General features: G+C 43.5%; 1 protein-coding gene and 1 pseudogene across 1 annotated transcript; one reads left to right on the top strand and one right to left on the bottom strand.

Moving 5' to 3' along the window:
* Positions 1-2179: 2179 nt before the first annotated feature.
* On the top strand, positions 2180-3135 carry LOC132646539 (putative uncharacterized protein MSANTD5; annotated as a pseudogene).
* Positions 3136-15065: 11930 nt separating this feature from the next.
* On the bottom strand, positions 15066-15981 carry LOC132646538 (putative uncharacterized protein MSANTD5). Its single transcript, XM_060365072.1, has 2 exons — positions 15630-15981; positions 15066-15325 (listed from the first exon to the last, which is right to left on the bottom strand). Exons 1-2 carry the CDS (start codon positions 15979-15981, stop codon positions 15066-15068), a joined length of 612 nt encoding a protein of 203 aa, XP_060221055.1.
* Between the last annotated feature and the right edge of the window lie 7861 nt (positions 15982-23842).

Genomic DNA, 23842 nt, shown 5'->3' with positions numbered 1-23842 from the left:
AAAGTCCCTCGTACTCCTTAATCCTGTCAGCTGGTTTCTTGCTCTGCCTGTTGACTTAGGGTTAGATCCAGTAGGCAGAGAGCTCTTGAACCTAACTTTATTAGATCCAGTATACAGAGAGCTCTTGGACTAAAGGATTGTGCTAGGGCTAGACGAACCACACACATGTTTAAAAGAACAAAAAACTTTTGAATTAAAGGTGTGTGTTACCGATCAACCAAACAATAAAAAAGGTTTTGCAGTTCACAACATTCAGGATCACAACTGGATCAAATATTGTGCAACAAACCCCATTTCCTCAATTATTATGGGTTGGCTACAAGATTAGAGATCCTTCTTCTTCTTCTTCTTCTTCTTCTTCTTCTTCTTCTTCTTCTTCTTCTTCTTCTTCTTCTTCTTCTTCTTTTTTGGTTTGTCAAGACAGGCTTTCTCTCTGTACCAGATGCCCTGCTGTCCTGGACTTAATGTGTAGCCCCGGCTGGCCTCAAACTCACAGAGGTTCAGCTGACTCAGCCTTCTGAGTGCTGGGATTAAAAGCATGGGTGACCATGACCAGCTGAGAGACCATTTCTAATTACCAAATAATGGACTAAAAGCATTCTGTAGGTCTCAGGTTTTCTTTCAAAGTTCAAAAGAAGGGAAGATGTCTAACAAATATGTTCAATTTTAAATTAGCCAGCCATGGCAGCCTATATCTTTAATCCCAGGAGCCAGAACCAAGGCAAAGACTGTTGCTTTGAAATTGTGAGTTCCAGGATGGCCAGTCCTAGGTCAATAGACTCTGTCTCAAAAGGGGAATTTGAACTAGTTGAGGTAATTGCTTTTACATACTTGCTTTGATCCACACAATTGGGTCTTTCTATACAGCCTTAACATTCAAGAAATCAGGGCCTTCCTCCTGCCTCAGCATACTAAGAAGGTATTAAAGGCTGGTGGCTCACCACTTCTGATCCACCTTACACAACCAGGTTGTCATTAAATTACCATATAGAGCTTTAGAAAGGACCAGTTCTCCACACAATGCTCAGTCTCCAGAAGCCCAGGGAAGAGAACACAGCTCTACCTCCTCACTCCACACACTCTTTCAGCCACCAGGACTCGCTGAATCCCGATTCCTGTGGAGCACAGCAGACGTAAGGAGAGCAATGCAGGTGATGTGGCATAGTGTGTGTGTGTGTGTGTGTGGCTGGGTTTGGGGGGGTGAAGGACACCAAATGTCATGATATGTTGAGGGTGTCTGTTGTGCCTGTCTTTCAGTTCCTCTCAGAAATGTTATAGCCCAATCTATGGGGTGTCTCTGGCATGTGTCTCCTCCCTTCCATGGAAACATGACATCATTTGGTTTCCATTCAGGGAGCCTCATGGAAGGTGTTGTGGACTGTGTTCAGAGCCATGACTTGGCTCTGAACTTGGAAAATCTTGGTTAACTACCATGATCATGAACCTACCTCCATGCTTCATTTCCATAGGGTTCTCCAGTATTCATGGGAGGCCTTCCTTGCTTACACCAAGGTTTCCCTATAGATGATAGAGAGGAGTCCATTGTTTTCAGGATGCTGATTCCAGCATCTACTCACACCTAAGAGACCGAGATTCCTTTACCAGGAAAACGGCTTTAACATTTTCTTCATTCACTTTTGAACAGAGAAGAGGAAAGCAAGACAAACATTTGAAAAACACCACCAAGGAATCCCAAGTTGGAAGGAGTGGGAAGAATGCAGAAGAAAGAATCTCAGGTATTCAGTATTCTCACTAAAAAACCAAAGTCTTCTATTAGGTTTCCTTTTTCTGAGACATCCCGCCTTAGGGAAAGATCCCAGATGTGAATAGCTGTGCCACAAGGACAGACTTGTAGAGGGGGGTCCCTGCTTTCTGTTCTTCTTGCATGAGATCCAAAGTCTCAGAGCCTGTGTGTGTCACCAGCAGAGGGAAGTGGGTAGAATCTAGGTAGGGACAGCATTCTCAGGTAGCACTAGTCCTCTGTGAGCCCTTTCTATTCTACAATATATTTTGTACAACTGAGGACACCTGCAGCTGAAAATAAGTGTACTCAATGCTGCTGAGAGCAGGTTAGAAGGAAATCCTGGGCTAGCAAGCAAGTGTTCCTAATGTCTTGGTGACTGAATGAGTTGCCTTTGCAATCAGAGTGCAGGAAGAATCCCTATGTTAAGGTGTGTAAATGGGTGGCATCAAAGGCACTCATCGCAGCCCTGTGTTCCTTGCAGGTCCTTCCAGTAGCTCATGGACAGACTCTGAAATCAGGGTCTTCCTGATGGAGTGGGAAGGTGTTGAACAGCAAGTTGGCCACCCAGGCAAGATGGTGCACAAGAAGACCAGTGCTCTGTGCCAGCGCCTTTCTCAGTGGGGCCTGAAGAAGAGCTGGACAAGTTGCTTCTACTTGCTGCTGAGCCTGCAGGATCTGCACAGGATTCTTTGTACTGAGAGACCAAGGGTGGAGCCCTTGTTTTCTCACCATAAGGAGGCCCTGTACAGAATCCTGGGCCCCTGTGTCCAGGAAAGCTTTGTTCCAGGTTAGTCTCTTCTGTGTTCATTCCCCTTTCAATTCCCAGAGAGAAAAGCCTGAGCTGGCCTGTCCTCCATGAGCATAGAGCAGAGTTCACCCTGTAGGTTATTCCATTGCCACAGGTTTCTATGGCAGAGAGCAAAAACCAAGGTCTGTCTTGTCTGTTGGTGTACTTTCCACAGTCAGCCAAAGGGAATGGAAATCGGACATGTTCAGGGTGGACCCAGACACACAGGACAGATCATTGCTTAGCAGGACTCAGAGAGAGTGAGGATGCCATGATTAGGAGCTCTGATTCTTCTTCCTTTCAGGTCCTCTTTGTGATGGGTCTGGTGACCCCCTCTTTCCATGTACTGTCAATCTCCCTGGAACCAGCCTTGGGACTATGGTGTCCGTATTCACTGTAGAGAGCTTCAAGGGAACCCAGTGCCCATGATGTCCCATGAGGATTCCCGGTTTTCCAAATGGGACCCCAGGAACACTGACTACCTGGTGTCAGCTCCACACCTACATCCAGTCTCTGTCCCAGGAAACCCAAGCTTCCAGCAGCCCTGGTCCACTGCACAATAACAGTACCCAGGCACTCAGTGAAGAAAATTTTATTTTCTGAAAAACCCCAGAATCATGCAACTGTGTGTCTGTGTCCATTTTTCTCTTCTATCTCATATGAGAAACAAATGTGAAATTAAATAAATGTCTCTACAGTAACTCTATTACCTTGTCTTGGTCACTTCCATGGGATACATGAGTAGAGAGGGGCAGCCAATTGTTCTTTGTAGGGGTTCATTCCATGGAGTCCTGAGACTTGCTCTCTGCAGTCTGTGTCTATCTAAATTTGACCTGGGGATTCATCTCACAACAGGGCAACATCTGCCTCCATACTCAGCTGCTCATACCGTTTTCAGCCTCTATCCCTCCTGGCACAGAATGCTTCTTCTATGTTTCACAGCCTCAAATTTTCCATAAGGCAATGGAAACTGGTGTGAGGTAGGACATAACTCAAATCCATAGGAAGTACAAAGGCCATGCTTTATACAGTATGATACAAACAAACAAACAAACAAACAAACAAACAAACAGAGGATGAGTATTAGATCACAAATTGTTTCTGAGGACAGGAAGAAAAGTGAGCAGAATGGTGCTTCCAGAATGTGCACCACAGTCTCACATCCTTGACCGTTTAGTCCACAGAAGGTTGCATTCTTTGTTATGGTTTGGGAGCTATGGTCCTGTTGGAGGAAGTGTGTCACTAAAGTTAAGTGTTGATGGTCCCAAGCCACCTGTCATGTCACAGTTCTCTGCTGTTTTCCTTGAGTACTCCATCTGGCCTTTAGCTGCCCTGCCTTGGGCGACATTTGCTTCTAGATCCCTAATCATTATATATGGGGACCATGATGCATTAGAGTGAACCCAGTGGCAACACCTTCATCACACCATCTGGAAGAAGAGCTGAGTGCTCCTGTGGAAGGGGAAAGGGCTCAGGACACAGGCAGTCAGGCTGTTAACAGTGCTCAGATGAACTTTTTTCTTTTGCCCTGTTTTTGGAGACAGGTTTCCCTCTGTTTAGCTCTGGCTCTCCTGGAACTTAGATCTGGAGACTGTAATGCCAGGTTCATGGGACCCTCAGAGACCACCAGGAGACGACTGGTTTATAAAAGCAATCAAACTCAGGACTAAAGTCTCACTGACACAGCAGTAGAAAATTGGGACCCTGAGCTCTGAGTGAGCAGGATTTTTGAAGGGAAAGTCTGTGAGCAGGGGTTTCCATGACAGCAATCAGTGTAATACATGTTTCCATGACAGCCCAGAGTGTGGGGCACATGTCTTGATGGTACAGGATTAAGTAACAGTCAGAGGGGCGTGGTGACCTTCTCTGAGGCACATAACCACAGTTCCTTAAGGCATAGGACCACAATGGCTAAGGCATATCATCACAATGGCTATTCTTCTAAACTATATCTGAAACGTTGGGGAGAGTTTTCCCACCGGATTCCCAACCGATTCTCATGGATTATTGCCAGGGAGATTATCTATTTGCTATAAAGCATTAATTCTGTATTACTCCCTGGAGGCTGTTGCTAGGAGAGTTAACCTTCTTTTCTGCCAAGTGTACATTCTTTGATATTTCCTGGTACCTGAATTCAACTCCCAATCAAGAAGGCTCTTTATTTCCAAATGGAGTTATACCCAGGCTAACTTAAACTCTTCATTCCCCCCTTTTCTTGTTATTAAAGAGGCCAATCTTGGGCTCTTACAGTCCATGGTCAGCCTCAAACTGCTGGTACTGGGTTCTTATACTCATCGACTGTATAGTCCCTAGTCTTTGCCTAATATATCCTAACAACTTTTTAGGCATGATCCAATAATGACCAAAAGCAAAAGATCCTGCCTTGGAGCTGTTAGAATTCTGGCTTTGTAATCAAGTATTGTCGTACTAGTTTCTGCTCCAGCTCAGCAGGTCCCCAAGATAATAGCTAATGTCAGGGAGTCCCCTTGGACCTAGGATTTCAGCCTGTTAGGTGGGATTTGGGGCCGAGGATCTCCTTTTCTGAAACTGCTTCAGCGCTGACAATAGAACCATTGGCATCAGGGGCTAGGAAGGCTGAAATGCCAGCCAAAGGTTGGGCAATGGGGCATTCCTCAGAAACTTATGGATAGGTGATCCATCCGAGGAGGCAGTGAGCAATCATGTCAGCGTCCAGCAAGTTCAGATCTCAGCTCCATTCTTTTGAATGAGCCAGACCTTTTCTTGATTTTTAGACCATATAAAATTTTTATCAGAACCCTTTTCATTATTTTATCATTTTGACATAATATATTATAAAAACTTCAATTTTCTTAATTGGCTCAACTAATATGGCTTGGTTTCATTTGGTAAAATTAACAAAATGAATCCCAAAGTCTTTTGTCCATCTCCAAGGAATTGAGAAACTCTTTCAATTGCCCTGTTAGAATGCCCAAGTTCATTGTCTAAAATGCCTGATGAACTTCAAAATATGTCTTAGCCTTAAACATAATTTTTAAACCTGTTTTTGTAATATCAAAATAAGTTACCCATTTTAGAAATGAAGTCAGAAAATATAACCAAAATTTTAAAGGTCAAAATCAAATTTTTTCACTGCAAACATTTCAGTACTTTTAAAATCAATACCAAGTGTATTATTTTGATGTTGGCTGCTAGCAAGAAAAGTTCTTGTATACAAACACATGGAGGTACAGTTTTAATATTTTATAGTTTCAAACCTTATGATTTTTATAAACCTTTTTTTTAAGACAGGACAAAAATTATGTAAAGTCTTAATACATTTAGTAAACCATAATCAGACAAAAACATATATGTTGATATATATAAAACATAGTTACCTTATATATCCAAAACAAACAAACCAAAGTATAAATCTTAATTTTATTCGCTTTAGCTGTAATTTCAAGGGAGGAACATCTTGCTACCTATTGAATGCAATATTTATGACCATAAAGGCTTGCAGCTTTCTTATTGAGAAGCTGCTGTTGCCCCTCTAAGAGCTGTCTGCTTGCACAGAAGCCTTCAACATTTTTCAAAACCTGTTGTATCAATTTCAGCAGTAGCATCAGTCTGAAGGTTGGGTACTATAGGGGCTGACATCCCATATATAATCTCAAAGTGTGTTAAATCTAGCTAGTAAGGGGAATTCCTAACCCTATAAACGGAAAGGAGAGGATCATCACTCAGTCAGCGCCAGTCTATAAGGTCAGTTTACTGAAGGTCTCTTTTAATGTTTTATTTATTTTCTCTATCTCTCCTGACCTTTGCGGCCTATATCTCCAATCTGCACCAATAAACTTAGCTACACTCTGACTTAACTTCAACACATTTGCTGGTCCGTTTTCTGATCTTCTCATGTGAGGAAAGCCATACATGGGCAAAATGTCCTTCAGTACCTTCTTTGCCATAACTTGGGAAGTTTCATAACTGTTTTTCTTCAGAACTATCCCCGTTATTGTACATTCTCCCAGTTACTCAACTCAATCTTGCAGTGTCATTTTTCTTATTCTCTCATTTCTCTGTAATTTCATTTTTATGTCTGGATCAGACTAATTAATGAAAGCCAAAGCAACCATACCTGTATGTCCAGGCTTCTCTGGATCTATGAAAAAAGGCAGCTGGACTTCCATCTGTTATCTGTCTCACATCATACATCTTGGCACATCAGTGGACCATCTTGTGGCATCCTTGAGACCTGCCAACAGAGGCTGGTGTAGGAGATGTTTCTTACCCGAAGATGCGTTGTAATCCCAATTGGCCTCTTGTAGGGAAAGTAATCATCAATGTGGGCTTGATCTGTGGTTGGGACTCCTGTAGTGTCTGGGACATTTTGTACAGTTCTGAAATAATGTTTAAGAGCTCCTCTATGGCAGACAATACTTTTAAAAGCTGCTCACAATCATCCCAGGTGGGCTGGTGGGTAAAAAGAACAGTTTCAACAACATCGATAAAATCCCTAGACTTGTCCGAGATCTTGGCATTCTGAGTTCTCCAGTTACCTGGTTCATCAGAGGAGAGGCTGCCTCACAGCTCTGGGACCTTGGCACTGGGCTACATGGTAGTTCCTACCTGGAAAAAGGTGCCAGACCTGGCTGTGGAGTGGGAGGAGGAGGAGGTGGAAAAATTATTTCCATGAGAGTCTCATCCTGAAAAACAGAGTAAAGGTGTGGGGGTGAGAGGGAGCCAGGGCAGTGTCCTCTGGTTTCAGAGAGCCTGTGGAACTAGAATCATTAGTGGGGGTCAAAGGACTTGATCCATGAAGGTGGATCTTTCCAAACTACAATATATGGCACTTGGTCTGGGTGACCACATGTTTTCTGAAAGACCCTAATTTCCACCACAGGGTCAGTCCACATTGAAGCCGGGCCATTCCAAGCTGCAAAAAGTCATCATTTTCCCTTTCCTCACATCAACTGAAAGACTGTGAGCTCTAGTCTTAACTTCTCCAAAGTAAGTCAGAACCAAGTTAATCCCATATTGTTAGTCAGTCTTTTCATCAAAAAGAAACCAAGGAAATGAAACAGATAATTTTTTTTCTCTTGTATGCTGCATTTTTTATTTCAATATACCAGAAAACAGTGGGTTGAAGGAAGAGTGCGAGCATTTCACAATGTCCTGAACTCCAGTCCTTTTAAATTACTAATTCTCTTATCATGTGAATTGGGATTTTGACTTGAGTTCCCTGGATGAGCAAGGCTCAAAACGGACAGTTTCAACAAACAGTAAATCATACAGAAAAGGAGCGGGCTGTCTCAGGCAAAAGCAAAACTAAAGACAAAAAAATCACAGCCTGTACCTGGGCTAATATCCTGAGACAAAACTGAAATCACACAGGCAAAAAACAGCTAAAAATGAAGAACACAAACAATTAATCCCAGAAGTGGAACAGTAACTCCTGGCACAACATCATGCAAGAGATAATTAATCACACACAGAGACAAAGCAAAACCAAAAACCTAGCTTTTCTTGAACTTGTCTGCCACAGAAGTTCCAGAAAGGCTAAAACTGATCTCTACTCCATCTTCCCTGCCACAGAAGTTTCAGAGGGTTAAACTGATTACTGATGAAAGGACTGGACATCTCTGATGCCCCCTTAGTCAGATGGCTGTCTGAACGTCTTCCACAAGTCTTTCTCTGCCCCCTAATCCACTGAAGCTTAACCAAAACCATATAACAAAAAACATAAGACAGACAACACAAAACATTTACCCGCAGAACTAAGCTTTTCAGGTCGGGAGTTCTAGAGTTTCTGAGGCATCCCTGACAAGCCCCCAAATGTAATGCCAGGTTCACGGGACACTCAGAGAACACCAGGAGATGACTTGATGCAAGAGCAAGAGAGTTTTATTACAAGAGCAATCAAACTCCGGTCCCATGTCTCACTGACACAGCATCAGAGAAGTGGGACCCAGAGCTCTGAGTGAGTAGGAATTTTGAAGGGAAAGTCTGTGAGCATGGGTGTCCATGACAGAAAGCAGGGGGCACATGTTTCCATGAGAGCAAATGGGGGGAGGGACGGGCACATGTCTTGACTTTATAGAATTAGGTAAAATTTAGAGTGGTGAGGTGACCTTCTCTGAGGCACATATTTACAATTACTTAAGGCATATGACCACAATAGCTAAGACATATAATCACAATGGCTATTCTTCTAAACTATCTGAAACACTGGGGAGAATTTTCCCACCCAATTTCCAACTGATTCTCACTGATTATTGCCAGGGATATAGTCTTAGTTTCTATAAAACATTTATTCTGTATTAATTCCTGGAGGCTTTTGCTAAGAGAGCTAACTGTTTTCTGCCAAGTGTACATTCTTTGATATTTCCTGGTACCTGAATGCAGCTCCCAGTAGAGATGGCTCTTTATTTTCAAATGGAGTTATACCCAGACAAACTTAAAATCTTCAAGATCAGTCTTCATTGAACTCAGAGATCTACTTCCTTTTGCCTAACAAGAAATGGGCTGACAGGCTTGTGTCCCACAGGCCAGCTATGCCATGAAGTGAGTTTCCTGGGCAGCCCCCTGGGCCCATCCTGATATGTGTATGATGTCTGCTTTTGTGGACAGCCATGTTTGGGTCAGGGTTCAGGCTACAGCTGTGGGATGTCTTGCTGTGTATTGTCCATGTTAAGGCTGAAGTCTTAGGGGATGTCCATGGTCTAAGCTGCTGCGTGAATCCATGTGGATTGCAGGGGCCAGCACTGCCACCTGAGACCATGTTCCTATCCTCTGCCTGTGGGGCTTCAAAAGGCTATGCTAGCATCCATGGTCCTTGCTACAGCAGAGAGCCTGGTTGATGTTCATGATCTGTATGGCCACTGGAGACCCTGCTGTGGTGTGTGGTAAAGGCTGACTCCTCACTCCATGGGGATGTCCATGGTCAGTGTTACCACTGACTGTAGGGGAGGAATCTACTTTTGCAGCTGTAAGGATGAACAGACTCACAGTTGAAAAAAAAACAACACAGAAAGCTACTGCGATGACCCAACTTCCACCCTTAAGAATGTAACAGCCTGGTAAGAGACCACCAAAGAGAGCCCAAAAACTTTTGCTAAGGATGCAGAAGCCTAACCCTCCATAACAATACAAAGAGAACTTGTATGATTTCTTCTTTGTCTTTTGGAGGCAGAATTCAAGAGTGTGGTGGTGGGGTAACACCTTAAAGAAATTGAAGAGTTTCAGTTAGCTTGAATATGCTTCCATTTTGAAATAAAGATCTTGACTGGGAACTGAATTCAGGTACCAGGAAATATCACAGAAAGTACACCTGGCAGAAAACAAAGTTAATTCTCCTAGCAACAACCTCCAGGAAATATAACAGAATAAATGCTTCATAGAAAATACAGACAAACTCCCTGGCAATAATTAATTGGAATAGGTTGAAAATAGGGTTTGAAAATTCTACCCAACATTTCAGATATGGTGTAGAAAAATAGCCATTGTGATTATATGCCTTAACCATTATGATTATGTGCCTTAGCCATTGTGATTGTGTGCCTCAGAAAAGGTCAACCTGCCCTGCTAAACTTCACCCAATTCTGTAATGCCAAGACTTGTGCCCCACCCCCTGCTTGCTGCCATGTAAACCCCCTGATCCCAGACTTTTCCTTTAAAAATCCTGTTCACTCAGAGCTTGGGGTCCCACTTCTAAACTGCTGCATCAGAGAGAGTTGGCCCATAGGTGAAGGACTATGGAATCTGCCTCTGTCACTCCAGAGGGAGAGACTGCCTGGCATATCTGGGTCCTCTGTGCCAGGCCAGATGGTGGTCCCGACCTGGTTAAAGTGTCCATGTTGAGGGAGTAAAGGGTGGACGGAGGTCTATGTGGAGATGGTGGAAAAATGGCTTCCTCTGGAGTTCTGTCCTGCAAAACAGGGTAAAGGAGAGCAGAGGGAGTTGAAGGGGCACTTTTGGGATCCTTTTTCTTGGTCTCAGTCACCAGAGCAGTGACCTCTGGTTCTGGAGATCGTATTGAAGACAATTGTTAGTGGGGATCAGAAAGGGCTTAATCCATAGAGGTGGATGAGTCACCAGGTCCTTCCAAACTACCATATATAGCACCTGATCTGGGTGCCCACGTGCTTTCTGAAAAACTCTATCTTCTACCACTAAGACGGTGGGAAGGTGGAAGGTTCCTTCTGGTGGTCAGCCCACATTGAAGGTGGGCCATTCAGAGCTGCAGAAAGTCATCATTTTTCCTTTCCTCACATCAACTGAAAGACCCTGAGCTCTAGCTTTAACCTCTCTAAAATGAGTCAGAACCAAGTCAAGAAAGTATTCTTGGAAGTATTCAGTCCCATATCGTCAGTCAGTCTATTCATCAAGAGAATTCAAGAGAACACAGAAGGAAGGAGAACAATTTCAACAAATAGTAAATCACTCCTACACAGAAAAGAACGGGCCATCTCAGACATAAAGGAAACCAAAGGTAACAACTCATAGCCTATACCTGGGCTAATATCCCAGGATAAAACTCAATTCACAGAAACAAAAACAGCCACAGTTTTGGACAAAAGTAGAATCAAGCACTCTCAAGTAGACACAAAACCACAAACAATTAATCACAAAACTTAAACAGTAACTCCGGGCACAATACCAAGAAAAAAATCAATCACACAGAGAAACCAAGTAAAACTGAAAACCTGGACTTCTCTGCCACAGAAGGTCCAGAAAGCCAGTCCTCACTCCAGTCCCCCTATCCCAGGAGTTTCAAGGAGGCAGAAACAGATCGTCACTATGATCTTTCTATCCTCAGGGTTCTGAGGAGGCAGATTTTACAGGGCTAAAAAACATCTTTTGAAACATCCCCCCCAGCCTAAGCTTTGACACGTCATACCTACATCTGGCCACTCCCATAAGCACCTCTAGATTTTTCAGATAAGAAACAAAGAATAAAGGCAAAAACAAACAAACAAACAAACAAACAAAAAAACAACCAGAAAACCAAAAAAAAAAAAAAAAAAAAAAACATTTAAAGCAGACAGACAACATAGAAGACATTGATCCACAGGATTAAGCTCTCCGGGCAGGGAGTCCTAGAGGTCTTGAGGCATCCTGGATGGACAAGCTCCCAAATGCAATGCCAGGTTCACAGGACCCTCAGAGACCACCAGGAGACAACTTGATGCAATTGCAAGAGGGCTTGATTATGAGAGTGATCGAATTCAGGACCCCAGTCTCTCTGATGCAGCAGTAGAGAAGTGGGACCCCAAGCTGTGAGTGAACAGGATTTTTAAAGGAAAAGTCTGTGATCAGGGGGTTTACATAGCAGCAAGCAGGGGGGCACAAGTCTTGGCATTACAGAATTGGGTGAAGTTTAGCAGGGCAGGTTGACCTTTTCTGAGGCATACAATCACAATAGCTAAGGCATATAATCACGGTGGCTATTTTTTCTACACCATATCTAAAATGTTGGATAGAATTTTCAAACCCTATTTTCAACCTATTCCAATTGATTATTGCCAGGGAGTTTGTATTGATTTTCCATGAAGCATTTATTCTGTTATATTTCCTGGAGGCTGTAGCTAGGAGAGTTAACTTTGTTTTCTGCCAGGTGTACATTCTGTGATATTTCCTGGTACCTGAATTCAGTTCCCAGTCAAGATCTTTATTTCAAAATGGAAGCATATTCAAGCTAACTGAAACTCTTCAATTTCTTTAAGGTGTTACCCCACCACCACCCTCTTGAATTCTGCCTCCAAAAGACAAAGAAGAAATCATACAAGTCCCCTTTGTATTGTTCATATTCTCAGTGGAGTATGGTCAGTGCCTACCCCCTCAACGAAAACGGTGTCCTTCCACACCTGCTCCTCTGCCAGAAGTCATCAGTTATGGAGGGTTAGGCTTCTGCATCCAAAGCACAAGTCTTTGGGGTCTCTTTGGTGGCTCTCTTTCCAGGCTGCTACATTCTTTAGGGTGGAAGTTGGGGTCATCACAGCAGCTTTCTGTCTTATTCTTTGTCAACTGTGAGTCCACAGTCACCCTTATAACTGCAAAAGTAGCTTCCTAACCTACACAGTCAGTGGTGGCACGGACGACGGTCATCCGCATAGTGTGCAGGTTCAGCTAGTGCCAAGCATCTCAGCAGGATCTCCAATGGCCATACATATCATTTACATCAACAGGGCTCTCTGCCGCAGCAAAGACCATGGACACTAGCATAGCCTTTGGCAGCTCCGCAGGCCGAGGACATAAATACGGTCTCAGGTGGCAGTGCTAGTCCCTCCCATTCACATGGCTTCAGGCAGCAGGCATGGACATCCCCTCAGCTCTCAGTCTTAACACTGGCAACAGACAGCAACACACCCCCCAGCTGCAGGTAGCCTGAACCCTGCCCCAGATATGGCCCTCCAGAACAGCAGAGATCACACATACATCAAGATGGGCTCAGAGGGCTGCCCAGGAAACTCACTTCATGGCATACCTAGCCTGTGGGACACAAGCCGTTGAGACCAGAATTTGTTAGGCAGAAGGAAATAGATTTCTCAGTTCAAGCCAGACTGGTCTCCAGATCTAAGTTCCAGGAGAGCCAGAGCTAAACAGAGGGAAATCTGTCTCCAAAAACAGGGCAAAAGAAAACAGTTCATCTGAGCACTGTTAACAGCCTGAATGCCTGTGTCCTGAGCCCATCCTCCTTCCACAAGACCACTTAGCTCTTCTTCAGATGATGTGATGAAGGTGATGCCACTGGATTCACTCTAATACATCAGAACCTGAGGGGAGACCTGGGCAAACACCTTGAGCAGAAAACCACATCTTTATGTTCAAAGGTAGAAAAACAAAAAACAAAAAACAAAAACCAATACAATCCTTATAGTCCTTGCTGGGTTTTTTTTTTTTTTTTTTTTTTTTGGTTTGGGTTTGTTGAGATAGTATCCCATGGATCCCATTACAACCCTGGGACCAACTCTGTAAGCAGAGAACTGCATCAACTTTGACCCCTTTTCCCAGGACCCCTCAGTTTCTGGGATTACAGTTAGGAGTCACACACTTATATCATGTGGTACAGGTTAGAAAAAAATGAATAAATGAATTGGTTCCACTAGATCATCGGGGTTGGAATGTATTAGGAGATCTTAATGTGGCTTTTAAGCCCCGGGACAAGAGAGAGGCAACTGGGAATCAGTTGTGCATGGACTCCTCAAAGACAAGAGGCCTCAGTCCCTTTTCTTCTCCTTTTGGAGACAGGGTTGCAGGGACCCTTGGCTGGCTTGCTCTCTCTCAGTGAAGGATGACCTGGGACTGGTGGTGTGTCCTCACTGGTCTGGCATTGCTGCCCAGGTGCTCCTCAAGGCACCACATTAAGGAGTTGCCATGACAGGACCATATCAGGATATGCTTCCTAGGCCACCAATGTCTCAGGAAACCCCTGATGAATATTTTATTCTTTTAGTTTGATTTGGGCTCAGGTATTGGGTTGTCTGGAGGTTTTTTGGAACTTTTGGTTTTGAGGATTTTCTTTTCTTATTTTTTCTCTCTCATTTGTTTATTTATCTCTTTCTTTCTTTCTTTCTTTCTTTCTTTCTTTCTTTTTCAAATTATGCTGAGGGCTTCTTGGGAATCCCAGCAAGCCTTAACTTGGGGTGACTGAATACAGCTTTGCCTATGTTATATTTGGCAAGGTACTATAGATAAATAAGAGGACTCCCCACTCTTAAACCAAAATTTCATGTTCCCCGTATAGAACCAGTAGGGAACTGGAAACAAAAGTCATCCAAGGTGGAGCAGATAAAGGGCAGATGGAGAACTCGAGCCCTGAGCCAAAGGCAAACAGCAGAGAACTGTGACATGACAGGTGGCTTGGGACCATCAACACTTAACTTTAGTGACACACTTCCTCCAACAGGACCATAGCTCCCAAACTATAAGAAACAGTGTGACCTTCTGTGGACTAAATGGTCAAGGATGTGAGACTATTGGGCAGAGTCTCAAAGCAACTCTCTGCTCACCTTTCTTTCTGTCCTAAGAAACAATTTCTGATCATAAGACTCATCCTCTGTTTCCTTGTTTGTTTGTTTGTTTGTTTGTATCATACTCGATAAAGCATGGCCTTTGTGCTTCCTATGGTACCGAGATATGTCCCACTTATATCATTTTCCATTAACTTCTGGAAATTTGAGGCTGTGAAATATGAAAGAAGCATTCTATACCAAGAGGACTAGAGACTGAAAACTGCACGAGCAGCTGACTATTTAAGCAGAGGTTGCCCTGGTGGGAGAGAAAACTCCAGGCCAAAGTTAGACAGAGACAGACTGGAGAGGGCCAGTCCCAGGACAGCAGGAAATGAACCTCTACAAAGAGCTATTGGCTGCCCCTATTCACTCATGGACCCCACTGAAGTGACCAAGACAAGGCAGGAGAGTTACATTGGAGACATTTATTTAATTTCACACTTGATTCTCTTATGAGGTAGAAGAGGGAAATAGACACAGCCACACTATTGCAGGATTCTGAGGTTTGTCAGAAAATAAAATTTAACAAAGAGCACAGTCTTCATTGAAGGCCTGGGTGCTGTTATTCTGCAGTGGACCAGGGCTGCTGGAAGCTTGAATCTCCTGGCACAGAGGCAGGATGCAGGTGTGGAGCTGAAAGACCGTAGTCGGGGTTCCAGGGCTTCCATCTGGAAAACAGGGAATCCTCCTCGGACATCATAGGCACTGGGTTCCCTTGAAGCTCTGCACAAGGAACAGGGACACCATAGTCCCAAGGCTGGTTCCAGAAAGGATGACAATACATGGAGAGTTGGGGGTCACCAGACCCATCACAAAGAGGACCTGAAAGGAAGACGAATCAGAGCTCCTAAGCAAGGCATACTCACTCTCCCTGAGTCCTGCTATGCAATGGTCTGTCCTGTGTGTCTGGGTCCACCCTGAACATGTCCGATTTCTATTCCCTTGGGTAGACAGTGGAAAGTACACCAAGAGCAAGACAGACCTTGGTTTTTGCTCTCTGCCAGAGAAGCCTGTGAGAATGGGGATTCCCTGCAGGGTAGACTCTGCTCTATGCTCATGGAGGACAGGCCAGCTCAGGCTGCTCTCTCTGGGACTTGAAAGGGGAATGAACACAGAAGAGACTAACCTGGGACAGGGCTTTCCTGAACATGGGGGCCCAGGATTCTGTACAGGGCCTCCCTATAGGGAGAAAACAGGGGCTGCACCCTTGGTCTCTCAGTACAAAGAATCCTGTGCAGATCCTGCAGGCTCAGCAACAAGTAGAAGCAACTCGTCCAGCTCTTCTTCAGGCCCCACCGAGAGAGGCGCTGGCACAGAGCCCTGGTCTTCTTGTGCACCTTCCTGCCTGGGTGGCCAACTTGCTGTTCAACACCTTCCCACTCCATCAGGAAGATCCTGATCTCAGAGTCTGTCCATGAGCGACTGGAAGGACCTGCAAGGAACACAGGGCTGCGATGAGTGCCTTTGATGCCACCCATTTACACACCTTAACATAGGGATTCTTCCTGCACTCTGATTGCAAAGGCAACTCATTCAGTCACCAAGACATTAGGAACACTGTCGGTATAATGTTCTTTTAAAATGTATAGGCCTTACCCTTGTTAATTCAAACGCTGATTTCCCCACCCCCAACTCTCTGGTTTCAATCCGGATATTGCATTGTGATACTCATTATAAGCATCCTGTCTCAACTCCTGTGTAAACATGACAAAGATAAAGCAACTACATACAATGTTGAGCAGGGAGGTGCCAGAGGACAGAAAAGAGGGGAGGAGACAGAAGGAGGGAAAGGAGTGGGAGGAGAGAGAGGAGGAGAGAAAGGAGAGCAGAGCTGGAGGAGAGATCTTGGAGGAGGTGGAGCATGAACCAAACCTAAAATTACAGAAAGCAAGTATAATGTGGGAAATCTAAATGTTAGGAAACTGAGGGCTTGAAGGTTTGGGAGGGAGTAAATATTGCCCAGCACTATGTTCTAGGTTAACTAAAAACCCAGTCTCTGTGTGGTGATTTGGTTATACAATTTAGGATCAACAGCAGCATTGGCAGAAGATAAACCAATAGTAAATATTAATTACCATTTACAACAGAACACTTGCTAGCCCAGGATTACCCTCTAACCTGCTCTCAACAGCATTGAGGACACTCATTTGCAACTGCAGGTGTCCTCAGTTATAGAAAATGTATTGCAGAACAGAAAGGGCTCACATAGGACTAGTGCTACCTAGGGATGCTGTCATTAACTAGATTCTACCCACCTCCCTCCCCTGGTGGCACACACAGGCTCTGAGACTTTGGATCTCATGCAAGAAGAACAGAATTCACGGACCCTCCCCCCCAACCACAAGTCTGTCCTTGTGGCACATGGTAAAGGTGTTCACATCTGGGATCTTGCCTAAGGCGGCATGTCTCAAAAAATGAAACATGGCAAGATGGCGGTGCCAGGAGGACTCTCATTCTGAGCAGCAGCAGCAGGAGCAGCACAGTGACCAGTAATCAGAACTCGCGGCCATAAAACACAGTCATTGTGTTTCCCAGGTGAGAGGATACCCCACGGTGGGGGATTCAATCAGCTTTTAACTCACCCGGCTAAACCACGGAAGAGATTTCCGGTTCCACCAGATGCTTGGCTGCTGGCCGCCAGCCCCAGCCCCAGCCCAGAGCCACAAGCCAGTGTCTCTGGTCACGGTCCCAGACTGAACCGTGCGCACCACACTATCAGAGACTGGAATTTTCAGTCGAGAGATAACCCCAGGCTACAGGAAACGATTGGGACTGGCCTTAGGTCACCCAGACATCCCCTGGAAAAACCTCGGGTTCCACGGGCACCCCAGGACCCAACCCAGAGCCAGAGCCTGAGACCCAGGCTCCGGCACAGAGCCCTGCCTGCCTGCACGCCTGATTCGCTGCCTGAGATAGAACTGTGGGCACCAGGGAACCAGCGAATGAGTTTCACTATCTGGTGCAAACACACAGGGAGGGAAACGGCTGGTCTGATCTCAGAGCACTCAGCCAACACCCCGGAAAATTACCCAGCTTAGGGAGGCACCCAGGCTCCCAAAGGCCGCAAAGGCAGATACAGGCAGTTTCTGTGCACCAGACAGCTGGCGGAGACTGAGCCGCCAACACTCAACTGTGCTCCAGGCACAGGCAGTTTCTGTGGCCAGCCAGCTGGCGGACACTGAGCAGTGTGCACCAGGGCAAAAAAGACACTGGGAGTCCGTGTCTCCAGAGAATCCACAGGGAAGGAAGGAAACTGTTCTGACTTAAATCACCCAATCCTTCCCTAGAAAAAGTCTAGCAGACTAGCAGACCAGTGGGGCCATCATTCAGCTGTGCTCCAGAAACAGGCACAAACAGTTGCTGCTCGCCTGATGTCCAACTGGGTCACAGCAGCTGATCATTAAATTTACAACAAGAAACCCAGAAACAGGGCAGCTGCTCTCAGGACTTCCCTGGGTGAGAGGAGAACCCTCTCGACTAACAAAGACCATAGTTACCACTCAGGTCTATATCCCTGAGGTGAGCAACTCCTGAAAAAACAGCAGCCATCCAGGGACTATACCCAAAAAGCTGAGAAGACATCCTTCAGGAAAAACCAGCTTTCTGCAAAGGAGATTCTCTCCACCACAGGATCCCCAGGAACCACCAGAAAATAACCCCAAACACCTAAGATAGCACAATGGGTAGAGGCCAGCGTAAAAGCTCAAGCAACAAAAGACAGAGCAATATGGCATCTCCAGAACCCAGTTACCCAGGGGCAAGTAGCCCTGGACACCCCAGCATAACTGAAATCCAAGAAGATGACCTAACAACTATGCTCATGAAGATGATAACAGAGGAAACAAATAAGATACGTAAAGACATAGAGGAAGATAAACTCAAACAGAATATTGCTATCCGTAAAGAAATAGAGGAAGCTGCAGCCAAACAGTTTATGGCCTTTAGAAAGGAAATGCTTAAAACACTGAATGAAATAAAAGAAACAGAGTTGAAGGAACTAAAAGAAAAACAGGAAAGTACAATCAGACAGGTGAAGGAAGTAAACAAAACAACTCAAGACCTGAAGATAGAATTGGAAAAATTAAAGAAAACACAAATGGAAGAAATAATAGAAAGGAAGAATCTAGGGAAGAAAACAGGAACTACAGAGGTAAGCATAACCAACAGACTACAAGAGATGGAAGAAAGAATCTCAGGTGTAGAAGATACAATGGAAGAAATCGATGTATCTGTCAAAGAAAATGTTAAATCCGAAAAATTCCTGACACAGACCGTCCAAGAAATCCAAGACAATATGAAAAGACAAAACCTAAGAATAATAGGTATAGATGAAAAAGAAGACTCCCTTCTCCAAGGCCCAGAAAATATTTTCAACAAAATCATTGAAGAAAATTTCCCCAAGATAAAGGAGAGGCCAATTAGAATACATGAGGCCTACAGAACACCCAACAAATTTGACCAGAAAAGAAAATCCTCCAGCCACATAATAATCAAAACAATAAGTACACAGAACAAAGAAAAAATACTAAAAGCTGCAAGGGAAAAAGGCCAAGTAACATATAATGGCAAACCCATTAGAATCACACCTGACTTTTCAACAGAGACTATGAAAGCCAGAAGGGCCTGGACGGATATCATGCAGACCCTAAGAGAACACAGATGTCAGCCCAGGCTACTATACCCTGCAAAACTCTCAGTCCTCATAGATGGAGAAAACAAGATATTCAATGACAAAAACAAATTTCAACAATACCGACAAACAAATCCAGCATTACAGAAGACACTAGAAGGGAAAATACAGCCCAGGAAAACTAGCTACATTCAAGAAAACACAGGAAATAAATAACCTCACTTCAGTAAAACAAAAAGCAACCAAGCACACAACATGATGACCACAGCCAACATCAAAATCAAGGGATCTAGCAGCCACTGGTCATTAATCTCTCTCAACATCAATGGACTCAACTCTCCAGTAGAAAGGCACAGATTAACAGAATGGATACGTAAACTAAACCCAGGAATCTGTTGCATACAAGAAACACACCTAAGACACAAAGATAGACATTACCTGAGGGTAAAGGGTTGGAAGACGACTTTCCAAGCAAACGGACCCAAGAAGCAAGCAGGAGTAGCCATTCTAATATCTGATAAAATAGACTTTCAACCAAAATTAATAAAAAGAGATAGGGAAGGACACTTCATACTCATCAAGGGAAAATTCCACCAGGAAGACATCACAATCCTGAACATCTATGCCCCAAATACAAGAGCACCCACATTTGTTAAAGAAACATTGATAAAATTTAAAGCACATATAGATCCCCACACATTAATAGTGGGAGACTTCAACACCACACTCTCAACAAAGGACAGGTCAACAAAACAGAAATTAAACAAAGAAACAATGTCTCTGACAGAGGTCATGAATCAAATGGACCTAACAGACATTTACAGAACTTTACACCCAAACACAAAAGAATTTACCTTCTTCTCAGCACCTCATGGAACCTTCTCCAAAATAGACCATATAGTGGGTCACAAAGCAAGCCTCAACAGATACAAGAAGATTGAAATAATCCCGTGTATCTTGTCTCATCACCATGGAATAAAGCTGGACCTCAACAATAACAGAAATAGCAAAAAGCCTACACACACATGGAAACTGAACAACTTGTTACTAAATGACAGCTGGGTCAGGGAAGAAATAAAGAAAGAAATTAAAGTCTTTCTAGAAATCAATGAAAATGAAGACACAACATACCCAAACTTGTGGGACACAATGAAAGCAATGCTAAGAGAAAAGTTCATAGCACTAAGTGCCTTCAAGAAGAAATTCGAGACAGCTCATTCAAGCACCTTAATGGCTCACTTAAAAACCCTAGAAAAAGAAGAAGCAGACACACCAAGAAGGAGTAGACGGCTGGAAATAATCAAACTCAGGGCTGAAATCAATCAATTGGAAACAAATAAAACAATTAAAAGAATCAATGAAACCAAGAGCTGGTTCTTTGAGAAAATCAACAAGATCGACAAACCCTTAGCCAAGCTAACTAAAAGGCAGAGAGACACCACCCAAATCAACAAAATCAGAAATGAAAAGGGGGATATAACTACAGACACTGAGGAAATCCAAACAATCATTAGGACTTACTTCAAAAGTCTATATGCCACAAAATTTGAAAATCTAAATGAAATGGACAATTTTCTTGATCGATTTGACTTACCAAAGCTGAATCAGGACCAGGTAAATCAACTAAATAGTCCTATATCCCCCAAATAAATAGAAGCGGTCATCAAAAGTCTCCCATCCAAAAAAAGCCCAGGACCAGATGGCTTCAGCGCAGAATTCTACCAGACCTTCAAAGAAGAGCTAACACTAATTCTCTTCAAACTATTCCACAAAATAGAAACAGAAGGAACATTACCAAACTCATTCTATGAAGCCACAGTCACCTTGGTACCTAAACCTTACAAAGACTCAACAAAGAAAGAGAATTTCAGGCCAATCTCCCTTATGAACATTGATGCAAAAATACTTAATAAAATACTTGCAAACTGAATCCAAGAACACATTAAAGATATTATCCACTATGACCAAGTAGGCTTCATCCCAGGTATGCAGGGGTGGTTCAATATACGGAAAACCATATTAACAAACTGAAAGAAAAAAACCACATGATAATCTCCCTAGATGCTGAAAAAGCATTTGACAAAATCCAACATCCATTCATGTTTAAAGTATGGGAGAGATCAGGGATACAAGGCACATATCTAAAAATAGTAAAGGCGATATACAGCAAGCCTAGAGCCAACATCAAACTGAACGGAGAGAAACTTAAAGCAATCCCACTAAAATCAGGGACAAGACAAGGCTGCCCACTCTCTCCATATCTCTTCAACATAGTGCTGGAAGTCCTTGCTAGAGCAATAAGACAGTTGAAGGAGATCAAGGGGATACAAATTGGAAAGGAAGAAGTCAAATTATCACTATTTGCAGATGATATGATAGTATACGTGAGTGACCCCAAAAACTCTACCAGGGAACTCCTACAGCTGATAAACACCTTCAGCAAAGTGGCCGGATACAAAATTAACTCAAAAAATTTAGTAGCCCTCCTGTATACAAAAGACAAAAGGGCTGAGAAAGAAATTAGGGAAACAACACCCTTCACAATAGCCACAAATGACATAAGGTACCTCGGAGTAACCCTAACCAAGGAAGTCAAAGACTTGTATGAAAAAAATTTCAAATCTCTGAAGAAAGAATTAGAAGAAGATATGAGAAGATGGAAAGATCTCCCATGCTCATGGCTTGGCAAGATTAACATAGTAAAAGTGGCCATCTTACCAAAAGCAATCTACAGATTCAATGCAATGCTCATCAAATTACCAACACAATTCTTTACAGACCTGGAAAGAAAAATTCTCAACTTCATATGGAATAACAAGAAACCCAGAATTGCTAAAACAATCCTCTACAATAAAAGACCTTCTGGAGGTATCTCCATTCCTGATCTTAAGTTGTACTATAGAGCAACAGTTTTAAAAACTGCATGGTACTGGCATAGAAACAGAATGGTGGATCAATGGAATCGAACAGAGGACCCAGAAATAAATCCACACACTTATGGAAACCTGATCTTTGACAAAGACTCCAAAACCATTCAATGGAAAAAAGATAGCATCTTCAACAAATGGTGCTGGTCCAACTGGATGTCTATATGTAGAAAAATGAAAATAGATCCATACTTATCACCCTGCACAAAACTGAAGTCCAAGTGGATCAAAGACCTCAACATAAAACCAGACACATTAAATCAGCTTGAAAAAAAGTAGGAAATACCCTAGAAGTCATTGGTACAGGAGAAAACTTCCTGAACAGAACACCAAAAGCACAGGCTCTAAGAGCAACAATCAATAAATGGGACCTCATGAAACTGTAAAGCTTCTGCAAAGCAAAGGACACCATCATCAAAACAAAGCGACCGCCTACAGATTGGGAAAAAATCTTCACCAACCCTTTATCTGGAAAAGGACTCATATCCAGTATATATAAAGAACTAAAGATGCTGGAAAGCAGCAAACCAAGTAATCCAATTAAAAAATGGGGAACAGAGCTAAACAGAGAATTCTCTGTAGAGGAATACCGAATGGCAGAGAAGCACTTAAAGAAATGCTCAACCTCACTAGCCATTAGGGAAATGCAAATCAAAACAACCCTGAGATTTCACCTTACACCCATGAGAATGGCCAAGATCAAAAACTCAAGTGACAACACATGCTGGAGAGATTGTGGAGAAAGGGGAACCCTTCTCCACTGCTGGTGGGAATGTAAACTTGTACAACCACTCTGGAAATCAATCTGGCGCTTTCTCAGAGAACTAGGAATAGCGCTTCCTCAAGATCCAGCCATACCACTCCTGGGCATATATCCAAAAGAGGCTCAAGTACACAAAAAGGAAATTTGCTCAACCATGTTTGTAGCAGCTTTATTTGTAATAGCCAGAAGCTGGAAACAACCCAAATGCCCCTCAACTGAAGAATGGATGCAGAAATTGTGGTACATCTACACAATGGAATATTACTCAGCAATGAAAAATAAGGAAATCATGAAATTTGCAGGTAAATGGTGGGATCTGGAAAGGATCATCCTGAGTGAGTTGTCCCAAAAGCAAAAAGACACACATATACTCACTCATATAGACATACAACATAGGACAAACCCACTAAAACCTGTACATCTAAAGAAACTAAGCAAGAGAGAGGACCCTAACTAAAATGTCCAATCCCCATCTGGAAAGGCACAGAGGATGGACCTCAGAAGAAGAAGAAAACAGGAAACAACCTAGGAACCTACCACAGAGGGCCTCTGAAAGCCTCTGCCCTACAGACTATCAAAGCAGATGCTGAGCCTGATGGGCAACTGTTGGGCAGAATGAATGGAATTTTAGGTAAGAACTGGGAAATAGTAAGAGCTGGAGAGGACAGGGTCTTCACAAGGAGAGCAACCGAACAAGAAAATTTGAACACAGGGAACTTCCCAGAGACTCATACTCCAACCAAGGACTATTCATAGAGATAACCCAGAACCCCTGCACAGATGTAGCCCAGGGTAGTTCAGAGTCCAATTGGGTTACATAGTAATGTGAAGAGGGACTGCCTCTGACATAATCTGATTGGCCTGCTCTTTGATCACCTCCCTCTGGGGGGGAGCAGCCTTACCAGACCATAGTAGAGGACAATGCAGCCACTTTTGATGTGAACTGATAGACTAAGATCAGAAAGGAGAGGAGAACCTCCCCTATCAGTGGACTTGGGGAGTGGCATGCATGCAGAGGA

This window comes from Meriones unguiculatus, chromosome 11 (genome assembly GCF_030254825.1).
Source record: "Meriones unguiculatus strain TT.TT164.6M chromosome 11, Bangor_MerUng_6.1, whole genome shotgun sequence".
Classification (NCBI taxonomy): domain Eukaryota; kingdom Metazoa; phylum Chordata; class Mammalia; order Rodentia; family Muridae; genus Meriones; species Meriones unguiculatus.
Note: the sequence above shows the minus strand (reverse complement) of the source record. Positions and strands in the feature narration are given on the sequence as shown.